Source organism: Branchiostoma lanceolatum, chromosome 18, assembly GCF_035083965.1.
Source record: "Branchiostoma lanceolatum isolate klBraLanc5 chromosome 18, klBraLanc5.hap2, whole genome shotgun sequence".
Lineage (NCBI taxonomy): Eukaryota > Metazoa > Chordata > Leptocardii > Amphioxiformes > Branchiostomatidae > Branchiostoma > Branchiostoma lanceolatum.
In genome coordinates this window covers 9,451,596-9,472,171 of record NC_089739.1, presented here as the reverse complement: position 1 = coordinate 9,472,171, position 20,576 = coordinate 9,451,596, and the positions used below count along the sequence as shown (strand labels likewise).

Genomic DNA, 20,576 nt, shown 5'->3' with positions numbered 1-20,576 from the left:
CAATGTATTGAAATTATTTGTGATGATCATGAGTGTTTGGGGATATGAATTCCCATAGGTTTACTGATCCATCTGAACACTTAACAGAAAAAGTATCTTTCAGTGGTTCCAATCTTACAACATACTGATAAAGACAGAAACAGTAGAGGGATATCATTAGCTGTATAGACGTTAATGAGTGCACAGAAATAACAAAACTTCCAAAGTACACCGAGTGCAGTTTTATTTTTTATGCACAAAAAGTGATTTCTGGATGCATATAACTTTTCAATAGAATGACATGAAGGAGGGTATAATACATTATGTATATATACAGATGGTACATTATCTGCATAGGATTAAGATTTCATATATATATAAAGATGCATTCAAAAATAGAATTCAGATTTTTGGTACACAGCTGTGTCAACCTAAACAATATTTACAGTTATCAGCTGTGTTGAGTGATAAAAAGAAAATTTCAAAACCGATGAAAAAATAGCCTCATACTTTTCTAGGAATACTTAATAACACTCTTCCTATTTACTTCTGTTGTCAACAACACACATGTGGAGCTTGCATAGAAAAAAGTATATAACTGGTATTGATAAACATTTTCCTCACACAGAGTGAAGAAATACACGTATAATGATACATATAATGAAATTTATATACAATATTCCTCAATTGGATTTAGTGCCAAGATCACTAACAAAATTATTACAAAAAAATAGAAATGGCAGTGTTTGTGCAAATAATCTTCCTATTCCATGTGTACCTTTAAGCACACTAAGTTTTTAAATGTATCCTAGTTAATTTGGTTATGTCCCAAAGATATACACAATAGAAATCTGCACATATGGTAAAACTTTCAAACCTGAAATATATCAATCTAGACATTCAAGCCTTTTCCTACCAAACTATTGAGATTTTTAGTTCTAGACCATTCGTTTTATACAACCCAAAGCAGATCTTCTATAATTCATTGTTCTCGTAATATATCAATAAACGTGCTACTAAAGATTGACATATATATTCTATACAGTTCAATATAACACGAAGTTGGGATTTTAAAAATCCAATCAAGCCCATGGACACAAAAGCAAGATTGCTACTACCAAGTTATCAATTCAAAAATGTAATATTTCTTAAATATCCAAAAAGAAGTTAGAGATTGTCAGGAATTTACAGTTTCCTTTCAGTTATAGTTATTTCTTTATAGTTCAAAGCATCTTATGTCAGACTCTGCAAATTAAATATTTGGTCCATTCCACCATTGCTGTGTCCCAGTCTTTGCATAGTAATGATGTTGTACCTCAACCTTCTATTGACTATTTTTGCAGCAAGCTCAATAAGTCCTCCCTCCCCATGTCCTGCAGGATGGTCCTGAGGTTCTGTAGGCTGCAGGGTGGCCACGTGGTGCTGTCGTGACGCGATGTTCGCTGCCAGTGACGCAGCACGATCTCCGCTGCGGGGAGGTTGTGTTGGGTACTGCAGTTGTCAATCAGCAGTATGTCACCACTAGTCAGTCCTGTGGACAGAAAATACCACTTAAGAGAAATGATATTGACTTTAATACCACTCCAAAAACTTTCAAAATTAGCAACGTTTTCCCCATATTTTCTCTTTACAGTATCTATAAGATTAGCATGCATTAAAGGTGTATTTTAATAAAAAAACGCTAGGTGGAATGTAAAGGCGAAGCTAAATAAACAGGATGTTTTAATATTAATATTAATCTTTTTTTTTTCCCGTAGAGGCTCAAAGTGGTTATAAGATTGAAAAATCCCTTTCTTTTATTGGGAAGGCACAATATAACTTACTTAGAAATAGTACATATCCTTGATTTGTTGTAATTCTATGCCCTAGACATGAATGAATTCATTGGGGTTTCTGAAAAATGCAATGGAACTAGAGATATACAATTTGTGTACCTTAGCAAACAGGTACAGGTATATGTATTTAGCACCTGTACCTATACTAGAATCACTGCATTGGGGCAGTGTACCAGTGCACAGCTCTAATTGGAGTAAATGATGATCATTGATGGTCTCACCAAGTCTGTCTGCCAGGACTTTCCAGTTGTTCTGTGTGTTGTACAGCTGCAGACACAGCTCTGAGAACTTGCGGTACGGGATGTCCAAGTTCCCCACATCTGCAAGGACTTTCCTGATCATCTGGTCGATTGTGGTTGCCACCTGTCAGCGAGCCAGATATTGACAACGTTTGTAATTGAATAACCTTGACTCAAAAAACAGTTCTGACAGAAAAGAGCACAATCATGATAAATTTCTTTATTTTGGGCCAGCAATAACTCGAGAACCTCTGAATGGATTGTGATGGTATTCTGTATGCGAGTAGATGTCAATTCTTGCCCCCCTGGTGACTTTTCTTAATACTGCAGCATAACTTCCTGTTTTTGTATCTTTCCTTGAGTTTAGGTTTGGGCCCCCAACAGCTTTTTCTTGAAATACGGGGGCGTTTTGGGGGCAAAGGCAAATAACAAGATTCATTTCTATTTATCCAGAGAATCGGGTTTGTAAATTTTCATGTCAAAGGTTTGATTTACATACCTCATTGCCATTCAGACTCATGGCCCTCAGATCTGATTCATCAAATCTCTGTCCCTCTCGGTTGGAAACCTGTCCTCCCCCGCCGTCTTCCTCTATGGTATCTTCCATCATCGTCTCCATACTTGCACGAAATCCACCTTTTAGCTGGGTGCTTTCCCTGCAAGATGTTGCCTTCTTTGGAGGATGTACTTCTTTGTTCTGCTCATTGGAAGGATGCCTTGTTGTATTTGCTGGGATGTCGTTTTGCGTTGGATCAGATCTAGCATCGTAGCTTATCATGTCTTCGAGCTGGGGGCAGTTTCTGGAGTTTAGGTGGCCAGAGCGGAGGCTGTGAGGCTCTGTTGCAGTTGACTCATCCAAGCTCACGGATCTGCTAGCATCCATGAACCTCTGTCTATTGCTTGCAGGAGAGCCTTGCCTTGTGCCTCTGTCGACGGATCTTGGAGAAGATGCAGCTTTCGGATCTGTGTTTTCACCCGTAGACAGGGTAGCAGTTGCCTCATCGTTAAAGGATGTTCCCTCGTTGAGATGGTGAATTTGGTCTGTAGGACTGTCTACGGGTGTCTGCGTTGATGCACTCCTTGCTCCTGTGTGATTGTCGAGGTCTGCGTTGGTGGGGGCGGTACTTATGTGGAGCTTTGGTCTTTCTTTGGCCAGCAGAGGTTTCCTGGAGTTGATGGTGTTCTGGTCTTCCTCGTAGGAGCTGCGTAGGGAGGTGGTTTGGGCAGGGAAGTCCATCTGTGTCCTTGTCCCTGAAAAAAAGTTTTTAACACGTTTTATTTTTGGAAGCTAAAGAATAAACAGATAATTCTAAGCCTTTAATCAACGTAAAACTTTACTTTACTTTGATTGGAATTCGTTTACTATACATTTTTCATAATTTTATTACCAATTGAACTATCACTTCCTTCCCACACAGACATCTTTTAAAGTTTCAAGTTAATTATCAGGGCCTCAAACCTTTCACAGATTTTGAAAGTTTTCAGTGGTAAGTTCCATATTTCTCAGGTGCTTTGTGGTTTTGAAGTCATATAAGACTACAATTGATGATGAGTATAACCAAAGATTAGATTTGTTATATTCTATTCGATATTCTGTGTAATCGAAGTACTACGTCAATAGATCAAGCCTAAATTGAGAAAAAGAGTTCATCTTATAAAGGATTTGACATAGTCATCAAAGACACATTTAATGTATCAAGTTCTTATTTCTTACACGTGCACCCACCTGCGTTATCATCGTTGAGTTGAGGCAAAAGCATCTGTGGAAACAAGTGTACACACATTATGTTAACAACTTGCCTGCTTTACACTGTATGTCCTGTATACTGAAGCACACAGCATACTACATAACTTAAAGCTGCAAGAAAATAAATGTTCCAATCAAAATGTATTAATGATACATGTATATGTTCCAACTATACCACACAAAATTAATTCTATAAATGATATTCTTATCATCAAAAGCAATCGTTTACTGTGAACAATATTTTTGAGCTGAAGGAAAAAGAGAGTAATAAACTATTAGAAACAGGCTAAAGACAGTTTTTAGCTGAAATGAAGTGCTAAATTAGTACAAAATGTTATGAGACTTTGTTTATAACATGACTCTTGAAGTGTCTATAACATGACTCTTAAAGTGTCTATAACATGACTCTTATTAAAGTGACAGATATGAGCAACTGAAACACAGGAAACCAACCATGTACCAGTTTTCACTGTGCGTTTGTACCATTTATTTGTATGTGCAATCGTATATGTAATGATATAATTCCATGTATAAACATTATGGACTTTAATGATGTAATATGTATCTTTGCAATATTTTGTCTGACCCTTACCTCTTTCGTCATGACCTCAACGAGGCCAATTTGAAGTTGTTATGAATAAACAAAGATCCAAATAAAATAAATAAAACAAAGAAACTGGATTAGATGTGAATAAGGCCTATGATGATAGTGTCAGAATCATGATGTTATGATTGCCAGGACCACTTACTTCTTCGTTCTGTCGGCCTGCATCTCCATTTCCTGCATTTTCTGTAAGCGAGACATAAACGTTAGTTTAGGGAGACATTTATGCAGACATTTTATGACTTAAGGGATGATAAGTGTGTTATGTCAAAAATAGGGGAGGCTTGGCAAATATAAAACAAACCAGATGATTATAAGAGCTGAACAACAAAATGTGACACATGCCTTCTTCGATTTCCCGCTCCCTCCTCTTCCTCCTCAGAAACAAAGCCACAACTACAACTACAGCTACAATAATCATCAAAATAAGCCCCCCGAACACACAAGCGATGATGGCCTCTGTGCTGACTTTGTCGCTCTCCTTGGCTGATTGTTGAACTGGCTTCGTCCCTAGAGTCCAATAATGCATTGACGTTTTTGTTGTTGAAAACTTCTCCGCAGTTGGCACTAAGACGGATGAAGCCAAAGTATGGGACGTGGTTGCGGTGGTTATCATGGCAGCTGATAAATAGATGACACATTAAGTCACATTGTGCCGAAGGATATTGCATAACATTTACTGAGTATTTCCCTCGAAATCAAGAAGTCTGCCTTTGCCATTACACAACTACACTACTGTGTAAAGGTAAAGACATATTTCTTTATTTCGAGGGAAATAAATGTAGTCCACACTACAGTAATATGGATAATTTCTTTTGTATAATTATTGCAAGGTCAGTTAACAACCAATTGCCGGCCGTCTTGGATGATCTATCCAATCCGTGAACAAGGCGGCAAACTTATAACACGTTCAAAACATTTTATATTCCATGATGTAAACTTACCGCCGACATGGAGGTCAATGCTCTTCCGCCCCTGACCTATGGACCCACTCACTGTGCAGATATAGCTGCCTTCACTATCCGGTTTGACGGTGAACTCAGCGGTGTAAGATTTTCCTTGTGGATCACGTGTCTCAGAAGTGGTTTGTCCTGTTTCCTCATGGGTCCAGATGAACCTGTCGGGGCTGCCGCCTTCCACAGAACAGGTCAACGCTACCGTCTGTCCGATAGCGGCCGGATTCGGGGAGGCACTGACGGTGATTGCTGAGATAATGCACAATATGTGTGAGCCCTGGCTTCACCATGCAGTCAAACTAAAATATTTCACAAGGCTCTGAAATGCAAAACATATTCAACGGGAGAGACAAAAGGAGTGAGAGAGAGGAAAAAGAAGAAAGGAAGAAAGAAGCAAGGAAGGAAGGAAAAAGCAAGAAAGAACGAAAGAGGAGGAAGGTATGAAGATAAGATTGCAATAAGATAGCAAGAAATTTGAAGAGAGGAAGAAAAAGAAGAAATGAAGGAAGGAAGGAAGAAATGAAGGAAGGAAGGAAGGAAGGAAGGAAGGAAGGAAGGAAGGAAGGAAGGAAGGAAGGAAGGAAGGAAGGAAGGAAGGAAGGAAGGAAGGAAGGAAGGAAGGAAGGAAGGAAGGAAGGAAGGAAGGAAGGAAGGAAGGGAGGGATCCAAGACATACCAAGTATCTAACTAACTGAACGAAATTGAAAACGAACGGTTTCTTCTCACCAAAGACACGTAACTCCATCGGTGGTCCTCTGGCATCGCCTGGCTGACGAAACTGGAAGTAGCGCCCGTCCGTCAGCGCGTCACCTGGTCTCAAGTCTGTGATTTTAACTGCTGATGGTCCCCGGTGCTGCCCCGGCAGGCCATAAGATATCAGAGACATCCGAGCCTTAAACTGCTCAGAGTGCACGTCGGCCATAGCCACAACGAACCCTGAACCAAAATAGTGTATGTCTTGAAGTTATCAGTGGACGGCCCCATGTACCTAACTTTTGACGTTAAATATGCGTGGGCAACGAGAAGAAATCTTAATTCTTTTACTGTTTTTGGATGTACGTTACGTACTAAGATGAGAAAGACACCTCATGCTACTGCATAATCACTTGCTGTCGCAGAGCTAAATTATGTATGAATTGAATCTTGCCAAAGGTTGTCAATTGAACGTTAAGTTTTGCTTAGGTTTTTTTTAGTTTGAATGCAACATTTTCTAAACATTCAAATATTGAATATAACGTTGATGCAGAGCGTTCCGTTTTATTAGAAGTTTAACGTTCAAATTCACATATCTGTACATGTCAGAGAGAGACCGACCTGTTGGCCAGTCCAGTATCGTCTCTGCTGTACCATCAGATTCCACGATCATGAGGTTCAGTGACTTGGTTTCGTCAAACCAAGGAGGTTGGTCAAACTCACGAGAGCTGGTAATGTTTAGCAGCACAGTCCCTCCTTCAAATCCTATGAGAAGTCAGCAAAGGTGAATTCAAGGACATGTATAGAAGTGTGGTCATGCAAATGAGTGTGACTCATCACGGTCAACATGTTGACCTCTGAATTTGCCTCCATAACAAGATTAAGTGTAAAATGTAGAACGACATCTGGTTAAATTCATTATTGTTAAAGGAGAAAAAAACAAACAAAAAACATAAATCGTTAACCTGTACTCAAACCTCTATTGAATTTCATAGTGCAAATCTCATGTTCATAACCGAAGATAATAGTACCAAAGGCTACCAAAGAGCAGGAAAACATGAGGGATAATATGTGAGCGCGACATATGATTTCCACCTACCCTGGACATCCTCGCCATGCGCACAGCAGCTAAGGAAAAGGAGGATTCCAAACAGCACTACCATTCTCACGGCAGTCATGTCTCTATCTATAGTAGGGGCTTATTTTCAAATAGCGCAGTGGGGATCCTATGGAATGGTCATCAGTCACACAGCATCCTGTCAACAGTCTTCATGTCCTCATTATGACCAGGCTATGACTAACGTTTGTGGCGGTCTTGACAGGAGGTATATGCCTATGATAAAAAGAAGTTTCCGTCTATGAGGCGTCACCAAAAACGGTTTGAAAGAAGTACATGTAGTGTAGTTCAAACACAAATCGCTAGGGCAGTAGCTTAATTTCTGCATACATGTAACAGTTCAATTCTGAAAGTGAAAGGTATTTTTTGTACTAAAACTATGACTTCATGCACATTGCTGGAAGGTGAGTCAATCGATTGTGAACGTTTATAGTACTGGAATTCAAGCTTCTCCGGGAGAGCTGACATAACTCAATTCGGCATCATTGTTGATCATTTGTTGTCCTGGAACTTTGTTTTGTCCAATGCTAAAACTGATAATCGAAACAAATATCTAACCTTGGTCAGAATACCAAACCAGGCCCCTACGTCACTTTGATGTGAACCAGGGGCGAGTAAACATTTTATACCCTTTACTAGTATACTACTACATGTACAGTGAATTAAAATTCCCTGCAGTAACTGTTAAAGGGTGTAAAATGTTTGCCGATGTATACTCCAATACAACAACCATCAAAAAAAGGCGGAAGTGAAAATCGCCAAAAAAGAAGTGACTGTGACAAGTGCTTGGACAGAATTCAGCTTTAAGTGACCAGAGGTACATAATGCGGCGTTACATGTGGACATACACCGTTGAGTGAACTACAAGGAATAGAGTTTGCAGTACCTGTTGCTACCGTACTCTTGCACCTTGATTCAGGTCATCATGACTTCAGCTCCCTAACATGGCGGGAACACTCTCTCACGGTGCGTACAAAGGGAACCCCATATTCGGTAATGATATGTGCTGATTGGTCGGATCACACCTAAGCTTTGGTCAAAGTGTTTTTAGTTCGATACTGACGTCACTGTTGCGGTGTCGCTGTAGGTGTGCCCCTTTCGCTTTCACAGAAAGTGTACATTATCAAAGTTGCTAAGATTTCTAGCTTTCTTTGATGTAGCCTGGATGTAATAGCCTGGATGAGGGCCTGCATGGGGGAGTAGTGATTACGAATTACGCAACATTTTCGCCGCCGATTACGAATTACGTTGAATTCACAGAGCTGATTAGTATTTACGAATTATTAGGTTAAATCATGAGGCTTCCCGACCGGCATCAATACTTTACACAAGATTCAACTATCTATTTCTGCGTCAAGTATTGATGTTATGTTGAATACCTACTTTTGCGGACACCTCCTTGAGAGGAACCTGCATGGGGGCGTCTCGAGAACGATCGACGCTCTTAAAATTCCGGAGCTACATATGACGCTAAATTCAGTCAGCCTCTGTACGCCCTACTCTAAATTCTGAGTCAAAACTCACACACCTGGCGGTTGAACTCTTAGCTTGCGTCAAAGCTGGTGATTTTTAGCATCTTGGAGATGGCTTGAAAAGCACCTTAATCTAGTTCTTTGTATTAAACGCATGAGTGATAATGACCAAGTCTAGACTAGCGTGAGGTCACACCCTCTCTCCGTAGCCGACTCCCTTCATACAATTCACTCTATTTGACCCATTTCTACTATTTTCCCAGCGATCCGCGGAGCCTGGTAAAGGCTATCTGATCATGACGTCATCGGTCACCCGACTCGCTTCGTTGCACCCCCTCGGGGCACCATTTGCAAGTTATGAAAGAAATATTAAATTAATTCAGGCGTATCTATTCAAAGGTCTATCATTGTTGTTGTTTTCTGATGATTTTTAAGTTGAAACATTTTCGCCCATATTTTAGGCACTTAAAATATCTATCAAAGGACGGCCCACTTATCAACATTTATAGGCACTAAAATCTCATATATCTGAGGACGGCCCACTAGTCAAGGCCCCTATGCACGGTACATGCAGAATCGGTCCGTCAAGTTGAGCCGCTTTTTTGTCTCTTTCTTTTTTCTGATTTCACTAAAGAACTCTGTTGCCATGCATCATATATATCTGTGTTACTCGTGAATATATTCGACTAAATTCGGAAAAGTCACAAGCGCTATTTTATGGTTGAGACACCGGTATCGGCATCGGCACCGTCGCCCCCCTCCCACCCTGCCACCCTCCCAAGAAAACATGGCAAAACATGCTTTTTTGGCGGGCTTTTCTATTCTGGTGTACTGCTGTCTGTCAATGGGCCAGGACCAGACGTTGGACGGTGCGTAAAATTTTACAGATTTGCAGTGTGCTTCTTTAATCTCGATCTCCAAGCAGATAATACGGTGGCAAGGGATCGTACTGTAGTATCCATTATTTTGGCCAAACAGTATCGGGCCAAGGTAGCCGCGGCGACTGTTTCTAGCTCTGAGTCTGAGGGCTTCTCTTGCTTGCAGTTTTATAACGTTACGTTAACCCTATAGGGTTAGTGTACTAAGGCTGCAAGATTATACCTGCAGAAACTAACTGTTCAAGCTAGAGATGCCCTCCAACAGTTGCCGCGGCTAGGGCCAAGGATACTGTTTGGCCAAGGAGGTTAACCTCCTTGGTTTGGCCAACTTTATCATCAGTATATGTCCATGATCTACTCGGAGATTATATATATATGTGTGTGTGTGTGTGTGTGTGCATGTGTGCGTGTGTGTGTGTGTGTGTAACTTACACTGTATGTGTGTGTGTGTGTGTGTACATGTATGTGTGTGTGTGTGTGTATGTATATGTAATGTTACAATGTGTGTGTGTCAGTGTGCATACATATGTGTGTTAGCATGTCACTGTATCCGTGTGTATGCATGTGAGTGCGTGTATGTGTGTGTTTGGTAGTGTGTGTTTGGGGGGGGGGGGCATAATACCCACTAGTGTGAAAGTGACCTTGATCAAGTTGATGTAGGCTTGATCCCTTAAAACAGATATCATATATTTGTCAATTAACTTTTAAACACAAGGCAGATGCTTTAGTGTACTAAACAAGTTCTTTTCTTGTTTTCTTTACATTAATTACAGTTCCAGTTGGGGGTGTAATGACTATTACGTTTCGTCCATTGGACACGAAAGAGATGCTTCTGATTAAATTGGAGCCAGGGTCAGAGCCAGGGTCAGTGACAGCGACGATTGAATTGCTGCATTGGAGTGCATGGACCTCCGGTAAGCTGTTATTACTTCTTTTGTTGTCTCTTTGGGTCAGTATTACATATATGTCTATCTATGCTTTTTTGTGGTTTTCACTTTTTCTTTAACATTTTAGCATATGGGGACACCACACTATCATTTGCGACCTCCAGGCTTCAAGTATGTACATTGAGGACCACCACGCTACTTTCCTAGTATTTACTTGTGTAGTAATGTCGAGTCAAATGTGAAAGATGTTGATATGACTCTCCAAAATGACAAAATATCCTCCTAGAATAATCTTGAATGTGGTCTAAAAAAGAATTATCTTCTCCCATGAGTACCATTAAAAAACGTTTTTACCTTACATTTTCATAATGGCATCACAGTCCAAGCTTAAGGGCCAAGACTACACCGCTTGGTCACTTCACTACCTTGCCATTACTAATATGCTAATATCAAATACTGGATAGAACCCTGATAAACCAAGATAGAAAATTTACACAACTCTGTTATTTCAGGGACCCCTCCAGGAGAACCAAAGATTGAAGACCCAGCATTGGAGGATCGGGTGGAATGGACATATGATCCAAATACTAATACTATCACCATTCAAATAAAAGACTTTCAAACGGATGATACAGGGCCAGGTGTCTGCTACGAGTTCCAACAGTCTCAAAACAAGTCACAAAGATTTTGCCCAAATATCAAAGGTGAGGAAATGACATTTCCTTTAATGTCCAGTGTTTATACTATTAATGCTGTCTAGTTATACTTCATTTAGTACTGAGAACATACATGCATATGACTGTGAATCTTTAAATGTTGGCAGTGGCTTTATTTTTGTGGAGCGTCTCCATCATGAAATTATGATGTCGAAAATATGTTTTGATCATACTAGTATGATGATCTATACAAATGTAAATTGATAATGGAAAGAAACTATACTGTCATCTTTTTCTTCTTTCTGTGTTTTCTTCTTCTTTCACTGATGGATAAAAGTCACTGCTGCTCTGTGATTGATACATAATCAAGTGGCTGAGTCAATAGTGAAGGTAATTTACATATACATGACTTCACAGGCCCTTTGCAGATCCCTTCTCTGTTGGGACTGTGCTTTAGTTGTCATACATATCTCTACAGTGAAGTTTTGCTACTCATATATATTGCTCTAATGTATTTTGCAGCAATTTGTTCTAATTGGTTTACTACATGTACAGCAGCATTTTGACTTGACCATTGTTTGAATGAAATGTTTGCGCTAAAGTCGTTAATGATCTCTTCTGTCAATAGTATGCTGTGCATTTGTGGACAATAGTATACGTATGTTAATGTATTTTACTTCACACAAATATGTAGGTGCCCTGGTGCACCCACAGTCCAAAATTATGTGCACAGTCAGCTTCAATTTTGGGTGCACAAAAGTGCGCAACCATGCACCCAGTATTTCAAGCCCTGTTAAAATTAATCAACATACCAGCATTGCAGGAATGCAGTTGCTTAACACAAAATGTATAACAGCATGCACATATATGTGCATCTAACTACTAGGACAAGCATTTTTTTTAAAGAATGTTACATAATCATAAAGATGATGTATCTTGGCATGTAATGTTCATGTACTTACTTAACTTAGGTGCTGCAAAAAATGTGCTTTCTCCAGTTGTGATGATATTAGACAGGGAAATATCCATGATTCACCTTTATCTTATTTCCTTGCAGCTCCTCCACCTGCTGTGTCTTCATTCAACATCAATGATGTTGGAGAGGACTTTGTTAACCCTCAAACCACCGTAGCTTTTTTACGACTAATCTTACCGTATGGGGTCAAAACTGACCCCACAATGTTTTCTACAAATATAGCTTTATTGGTGACTATTTTTGTGGTTTGTATATATGTATAGTTTAAGTAATCTATAAGGGATAGTTTGACATGATTAGGTATGAAAAATTTTTGCTCATTATCATAATTTATGCAAAAATAGGGAACATCGTCTTTTGCAACTTACGCTATTCAGAAAAGCGGGCTCTTTTGAGGCCTGCGCCAACACTTGATGTCATATAGCATCTGAATGGCTTACGCTAGAACAACCAAACTTGGTCACCTTTGCTAAAATTTTGTTGGCAACAATTCTAATTTAATGAAATATCTAATCAATGTTTTCATGTTGCTATGGCAACCGGTTTCTTAGAGCCATATTTGGAAAAAGTTGCTATTTTTGGATTTTACAATGTAATTCTAGGGCTGTCTTTTTAAACTGCACTTATTTTGTTACATCAATACCAACCAATTTAATTCACTATCATTTTAATGACTTGATATTCTTAATTTATGCATATTTGATTACGTCATCGGTCAAAATCTAAGATGGCGGACGATGTAAATAGATTAGCTATAACCGGCTATTTCAACCTCAAATTTCATCATTACCATGTTTATTCAAACAGAAACAATCTTAATATAAACATTTTGGTCCATTTTTATTGTGTTATTAGGTTATATGATGAAAAAATGCATTCAAAATAATTCAAGATGGCGGAACCAAGATGGCGGATTTCCCTAGTGTAACTTGATATGAATATAATTTTTATGACGTCATTTTGACGTCGTTCCCGTTGCCATCTACAAATAACGTCTTTGGATATAGTATGATTTATCATACATAATTTCTATATAAGTTTTATCGTGTACCTTTGAATAATACGGAAATACCCAATTTGTAGGTTTTCGTCAATAAAATCACATAAATGACGTCATAATACGTCGCAACGTGATTAATTTTTACGTTCATTGAAGAAAAATATTTTTTTCGCGTTTCTACAAAATTATATTTTGTAACTATGATCATAATAACCCTTATCATAAATGTTACTAGATGACAAGTATCAAACAATAGGGAATATGAGTGCAGATTTTGCTGGGGTCAATTTTGACCCCACTGGACCATGCGTAAACTTTCTACGATAACTTAATCAACAATGAGCCAATCTCGGTAAAAACTTGTGAGAAGTTATAAGACATATATACAAACAAACTCATAGAAGGAATTTTGTTTTCGACACGAAATGTCAAAATGGCACATGTTGATATGCGCTTGGGGTCAGTTTTGACCCCATACGGTGGTTTGAGGGTTAACATCACCTTTCAGCAGGTGGAACCGTTAGATTCTGCACCTGTTACATACTATGTGGAATATAGAGAGACAGGTAATAAGGTTTTTTAATCAGGGGCACACATTTCATTGAGACCTTAGGTCACAATATGATTTCATATATAAACGTTATCCCCTCAAGAGCAAGTTTTGCTAAACATTCATTGTAATAACTAAATGAACTTAAAATGTTGCGAAAACCTCTTTTCCACTCCTATCGCAAAAATAAAAGAACTTATTATATAGTAGTTACAGAATAAGGTATATCCAGTTGAGTACCAGAAATCCTGAATACTTGAATGTGTATTTTTCCTTATCAGGTGTCAGCTCAAATAATTTCACAATCTATTAGTATGAAGGGTTTTAGATGATTAAGAATGAAAAGGTGTTGATATCTGTGTTTCAATTAAAAATTTACCATATTTTAGGAGAGTGATAGTGTGTGTGTGTGTGAGCATCCTCGGTTCAAATTGTTTTACTACCCAAGCGAGTTTTGACAATGAGTTTACAAATACTATGTTGCACCAAGCAAACAGTGATTGCGCGATGCAAAGGCGCAACCGGGTATTTCAAGTACTGAAATATAAATTATAAAGCTGTACCTAAAAGAATAGTTTTGCTCTTAATGCAACGTTACACTTATTGATAGTTACTAGAATATTCTTCAATCAGTGACATATATTAAAGGTAACAAACACGTACCTCCAAATTTTCGACGTCCAGTGTATATCTTGTTCACAGAGTGACCTAGTCTCACGAGACTAGGACGAGATTTGCGTAGATCTTTTATAGATGCCATATTTTTCTTCTTTCTATGTTTTCTTCTCCTGTCTTCTTTCACTGATGGATAGAAGTCTAGGTTGCTCTGTGATTGATACATAATCAAGTGGCTGAGACAATAGCGAAGGTAATTTACATATACATGACTTCACTGGCCCTTGGAAGATCCCTTCTCTGATGGGATTGCGCTTTAGTTGTCATATCTCTACAGTGAAGTTTTGCTACTCATATATATTGCTCTAATGCTTATTTTTGCAGTAATTTGTTCTAATTGTTTTACTACATGTACAGCAGCATTTGACATGACTATTGTTAGAATTAAATGTTTGCGTTTAAGTCGATAATGATCTCTTTTGTCAATAGTATGCTGTACACTTGTGTGCAATAGTACTAAGTATGTTAATGTATTCTCCTTCACACAAATATGTGTTGACAGCCACTCGAGAGAGTATGGCAAGTCTACAAGTCTTCACACAAATATGAAGTTGCCCTAGTGCACCCACAGTCCAAAATTATGTGCACAACCAGGCATGCACCCAGTATTTCAAGCCCTGTTAAAATCAATCAACATACCAGCATTGCAGGAATGCAGGTGCTTAAAATAAAATGTATAACAGCATGCACATATATGTACATCTAACTACATGCAATTTTCTAAAGGATCTTACATCATAAAGAGGATTCTTTGTATTCTACATGTATCATGGCACTTAACTTAGGTGGCTGCAAAAATTGTACTTTCTCCAGTTGTGATGATATTAGACAGGGAAATATCCATGGTTCACCTTTATCTTATTTCCTCACTTGCAGCTCCTCCACTTGCTGTGTCTTCATTTAACATCACTGGTGTTGGAGAGGACTTTGCTAACGTCACCTGGCTGCAGGTGGAACCATTAGACTCTGCACCTGTCAACTACTCTGTGGAATACAGAGAGACAGGTAAGGTTTTAATCTGGTGCACACATTTCATTGAGACCTTACATGTGGGTCACAGTATAATTGCATGTATAACTATAACTATAAGCCAGAATGTTGATGAAATGTGAGTAGGCTTTTGGTGTGGGTGTGTACACGTACAAGTGTGTCTGTGTGTGTGTGTGTGTCTGTGTGTGTGTGTGTTTGTGTGTGAGTGTTTATGTATGTATGTGTAGAATGCATATGTGCAATACAGTGTCAGTGCTATTTATTTTGACTGAAATGGTTGTAAATCATCATGTGTAAGCTCAAGCTGGTGAAGTCTTCCGTTGCCTTGTTAGTCCATAATATGATCTCACGTTCTAAGAACTTGTACCTAGCGTATTTGGGCACAATGCTAATTTGTACAATTACAAAAAATGTTGAATACCCATTTTTTCTAATCAGGACTTATCTTGAATGGCGGATGGCATCAGACAGACAGACTCCAGCATAACTCGAGCCTCACAAACCTGCAGACTACGGTGGAGGGTCTGAGTCCGGGTGTCAGGTACAACTTCAGGGTGGTGTCCTCCAATCGCTTCGGGGAAAGTTACTCACATATTGAGGTGGCTGCAACTATGGAAGCACAGAAAAGTACCGGTAAGAACAATCAAAACTATAACAGAAAATATTGATAGCTGCATTGCTAGTATTAATTCATGACATATACAATGTATTTAAACATACAATTTAGTTCACCTACAATTTTAGTACATATTGTATGATTTTACTTTAGACATGGGATCACTTTATAAAACTACCTTGTACCAACCATGAACCAATGTAGTTATTGATAAAACTGTTAAAATGGACACATAATTTATAATTGTAATCTGTATGATATGAAATATATTAATATGATACCATTACATTTGTTTCTATTTTTGTGCTACTAACTAAAAAGTTGAGGTCTGGGTTCCAGATCATCATCCAACAAATCAAATCTCTGGCCATGTCCTGGGTATTTCTCAGACCAAAGATTTTTTGCACTGTTGGATGGCTTTAAATTCTTCCATTTTTTTTCAGGATCTGGAATACACCCTGGAGCAATAGCAGTCATGGTTATTGGCATTCTTGTAGCCATATATATTACCATTGGAGTCATTGGTTGTTTAACCAAAAGATTCAACACCTGGCCATGGTCTCAAAGTGACAATCGAGCCCAGAGGGATGTGGAACGGGATGGTAATTACTCTCTACCCCTATAGAACAGTACCGCTGGGCAGCAGACACAGGGTCTATAGCGGACACAGGGGCACGGCGGATACGGGATCCCAAGCAGATACGCGGCGCCCCCCCCAAAAAAAAAATTTAAAAAAAAAACGCCGCGGGGAAAAGGACTGCAATGGAGGCTAATAGAACAGTGCAAAATTTCACAAAATTTGAAAACGTTTCATTCACAAACTATACATTTTTGCAAGGCGCAAGTCTAAGTATATGTTTTTAGTATACAGATTTCAGACTGAAAAGTTCTCTGTGGCCAGTAGTATCTATTTTATAACATATGTTGCTTATACATGCATGATTTTGAATGCATTGTACTGTGTGTTTTTATGTGTATTTTTAAACAAAATCAGTAAAGTTTGTTTTCTGTTTTGTTTGTTTTAGCAGCAGAAAGAAAGAAAGAGGAAGAAGAAATACCTCTTCAATCTCCACCTGCTCCAGACACTGTTGGGAACACCCCAGGTAGGAGTTTGGCAATATTATTACTTCATTGTTGGAATTAGATGTCTATCACAACTTACATATCCACAAAGTTATCTGACTAATTTTGGAATGTCCGAAAAGTTTTGTCTCATTGTCATACAAATTTGGAATGTTCAGATATTAGGTTTGAGTTGGACAAGAATAAGCCATCAAGGAAAATAGTCAATGCTGAAATGCCATTTGGAACCAGTCTTTATTGTTTTCCATCTTCACCATAATTATGCATGAAATGGATAATTGATGCTGCATAGATGCTTAGTTTGTCATATATGTGTCAGTCACAAAAAGTCTTCAGTCTGAAAGTACGTGTAACTGTGATGTACATGTTTTTCTCCACTGCAGATGTCTCTAGTCCAACCAGCAAAACTCCTTTGTTGTCTGCTACAGCAAGTCCTGGTACAGGTATATGTTAGCTTGTTACTCAATGAATGTTGATAATATCCAATTGTAAGCCTTAAATCAGAAATTTCAAAGAGATTCTGCTATGAAATATCAGATTTTCAGTCTGTTTCTGATACATTTTCAATTCAATTTTATCAAGTGTTTACCTCTTATGACAATATTCACTTTAGAGCATATGTCTGTAGAGCAAGGGGATATGCTGAAATGTTGAAATATCTGATATACATATAATGTGAGTGATATGTAATATGGACTTATAATTCTATACCCATGCATATGGTGTAAATTCATTATCTACAGACTCTGAGACTGATGAAGATGAGATTGCAGGAAAAGTCAAGGTGGATGGTCTGGGATGTGACGTTGATGCTGAACCACATGGTGTGATGGTAGTTCATTGTCATCATTAGATTTACATTTTTGTTTAGAGTGTTAACGTTACAGTGTACATCATGTACAGCAATAATCATTAATCAGTATAATACCATGATGATAACATCCAACAAACTTGATGAATTATGATTCCTTTGGTGACCCCAAATGTGTTGCAAGAGAGATAAAAAATTGACTTCATGGATGTTTTGAAACATAGCATACATGTACATGTACTTGAAATAATTTCATATTGTTAACTAACAAATACTTGTACAGCATAAGGTCTCATGTTTATTTGCAGAGTGTGTACATAGTAAGTAATGTATCAGATTCTGTAGATAAATGACAACCTCTAGCTAACGAGTACAAGGATGTCAAAGCAGGCAGTATAGTTTTGAAGGCAAATAGGGCCAAATTAACCTCCCACCTGCTAGGCTAGCTGCTTGCTTGTGGGTGTAGGCAGCAAGATAAGGTTAAAAACTTTGAAAATATCTGGACTTTCTATTGGAATTTTAGGAAATGAATATTAGATATACAATCATACATCTGCACAAGGAGGCACAATGTGTTTGTATGAGGCCCAGAACCTTTTGATTCATATTCTACATGCTTGTTTTATATCTATTTTTAATTTCTTTTTTATTTGTAGGAAATTCAAATCAAAAGGACAACTTGAAGACAAACCCTGAAAGAAGTGATGCTGCCTCTGCTGATATACATAACAACAAAGGAACAGTTAATTATTTCTATGGATCGTATACTAAGAATGAATACCATGGAGATCACCATGTGCATCATCACCATGGAGATGAGTACAATATTAGTGACGGTGGTAATTTAATCAAAACATCAGAGGGAAGTGGTGGAGGTGGCAGGGCAGAGGTACCAATCAGACAACCTGCCACAAGGACCAACAAAGAAAAAAATGCATCACCATCACCGAATGCTAAGGTTTACGGTTCAGGTGTGTCATTTATTATGTCTCTAAAAACAGCAAGAAATGCTTCAAAACAAGCTTTTGAGGTCCCCCAAAAGCATCAGTCTGCATTTTAAATCACAAAGCTATTCAAACACTGAAGACAGAGCATCTTTGCCCAAACACTGCCTTTTGTTTGCCTTTCCTACATTTTACGGATAGTTAAACTCTTTTAGACATTACTTGAAAATGATAAAAATGAACTGTAGTTTCTGTATATTTCAGACATTGGTCAGTTTTATGCCACCCTAAGGATAGGAAATGTTCTTTTCACCTCACGGGACCCCAATGACCCAAGTAACAGAGATCTTGTCAACATGATTAAGGAAAAGGTAAGTGATTGATATGCTTGTCTTCCTTTTGTTGACAATTAAAGTTCCAATGTATTTAGTCTCAACTTAGCATGAGTTTTGAAGCATTAATTGACTGGTGTGTATACACTGTATGCTCTCATGCACACAAGTACAGAGGCACACACTTATACACACCCATCCACATAAATACTAGTACACACACACACATAAACAATGCACACAGATCAGACACATTATCACAAACAGAAACACTGTGATGCATACACACAAGCTAACACACACATGTAAACATATGGTGTTGACTGTCTTTACGGGTCAGCTTTTTTCCACCACCTCTACACATACATACATGCATACCCTCAAGCATGTAGTGATGTAACGTTGGGTAACATAAATTCGTGGGGTACTTAAATTCAGGATTTTTCGAAAACGGGGTATTTAGGGATATGTGCTAGATGCAACATCAGTAATACCGCTAGAAATGCAAACTTGACAGACTAACGCATTCAGAACACTGTCTGAAAAGCTTCGATAACCATGCATTAGAAGTTGGCGACGTCAAAAACTCTCCGTCCCTTATTGACAGAGTCTGGGGGCTTCGTGGGAGACTCACACTGCACGGTTGTTCGCTGGTTTATAAGACAAATGTCACATCTCCTGCCTGCTAAACACAATTATTTACAAGACAACTTATTACAATCTCTTTTGCTGTCCTGCAACTGGATTCTAAGTGTGATCAATCATCAAAACTCCTCTTTGTTGCTACAACCTACGGCACGTGTATTTTCCCGCCGCCATATTGTTACCCAGAATCATGTCGTCAAGCAGACGACAAAAGGTTTGTGAGGAACACTTTTTTGTCTTAATGTTGCGTGTGATAGTGGACTGAAGACGATATTTTCCTCAAAGTTTGCTCCTAACACAACAAGGAACACATGGACATAGTAGTATAACCATTGCTACGGCATCCAGCTAACTTGCCATGAATAATGTACACGTTGCCATGACGGTGGGGATCGACTTTGAGTGACGTTCTACCGACTCAACAAACGGGATGTTAGCAAAGGCCTGATGTGTGCGGTGCGGCCGTTTTTCGTGTATTTTTTTTACTTGGACACGTCTATATCCATAGCACTCTCCTCAAGCCAAGGATGGAACGAATAGCTGCTGTATAAAATGTGATTAGCGGTAAGATATTCAAGACGAATCTTCTCTCCCGAATTAATGTGCCCCCCTGTCCAACAGCACCGTCATTGTGCGTGCGGCGGACGGTAGTTTCAAGTTGAAATATTATGGTGTCAGCACGACTAGAGACAAAATCTACCATATATATGATTAGTGCAAAGATAGTACATGATACTGACAGAATAATAGAAAAAAAGGATGGTTTATTGTTCTGCTAGATTGATTTCAGTCAACCATTATCGGAAAAATCCCGAATTTATGTTACCCAACGTTACACAGTTTGTGAGCAACAGGGAGAATTTTCTAATTCAGTAAGACAGTGTTTGAATC

General features: G+C 38.6%; 1 protein-coding gene and 1 long non-coding RNA gene across 5 annotated transcripts; one reads left to right on the top strand and one right to left on the bottom strand.

Moving 5' to 3' along the window:
• Positions 1-147: 147 nt before the first annotated feature.
• Positions 148-8,149, bottom strand: LOC136424415 (uncharacterized). Of its 4 annotated transcripts, none has more exons than XM_066413010.1 (9): positions 8,057-8,149; positions 6,675-6,818; positions 6,087-6,296; positions 5,349-5,609; positions 4,550-5,025; positions 3,780-3,813; positions 2,553-3,304; positions 2,036-2,177; positions 148-1,510 (listed from the first exon to the last, which is right to left on the bottom strand). In XM_066413010.1, exons 6-9 carry the CDS (start codon positions 3,811-3,813, stop codon positions 1,311-1,313), a joined length of 1,128 nt encoding a protein of 375 aa, XP_066269107.1. In that variant the 5' UTR covers positions 4,550-5,025; positions 5,349-5,609; positions 6,087-6,296; positions 6,675-6,818; positions 8,057-8,149; the 3' UTR covers positions 148-1,310. The 4 variants fall into 4 exon arrangements, with proteins under 4 accessions (XP_066269107.1, XP_066269106.1, XP_066269108.1 ...); XM_066413009.1 differs by lacking the exon at positions 8,057-8,149 and adding an exon at positions 7,153-7,239; XM_066413011.1 differs by lacking the exons at positions 6,087-6,296; positions 6,675-6,818; positions 8,057-8,149 and having other exon boundaries at positions 5,349-5,866.
• A 1,002-nt stretch (positions 8,150-9,151) lies between these two features.
• On the top strand, positions 9,152-12,179 carry LOC136424700 (uncharacterized). The gene is made up of 4 exons (XR_010753905.1): positions 9,152-9,511; positions 10,294-10,434; positions 10,920-11,111; positions 12,121-12,179. It is a non-coding gene; the product is annotated as an uncharacterized lncRNA (long non-coding RNA).
• Positions 12,180-20,576: the final 8,397 nt, after the last annotated feature.

Coding starts and splice junctions, on each gene's coding strand:
- LOC136424415 (XM_066413010.1), bottom strand. CDS start 3,813: ATGCTTTTGCCTCAACTCAACGATGATAACGCAG. Junction 3,305..3,779: donor ACTCAACGATGATAACGCAG/GTGGGTGCACGT, acceptor ACTTTTTTTCAG/GGACAAGGACACAGATGGAC. Junction 2,178..2,552: donor TGAGTCTGAATGGCAATGAG/GTATGTAAATCA, acceptor GCTCGCTGACAG/GTGGCAACCACAATCGACCA.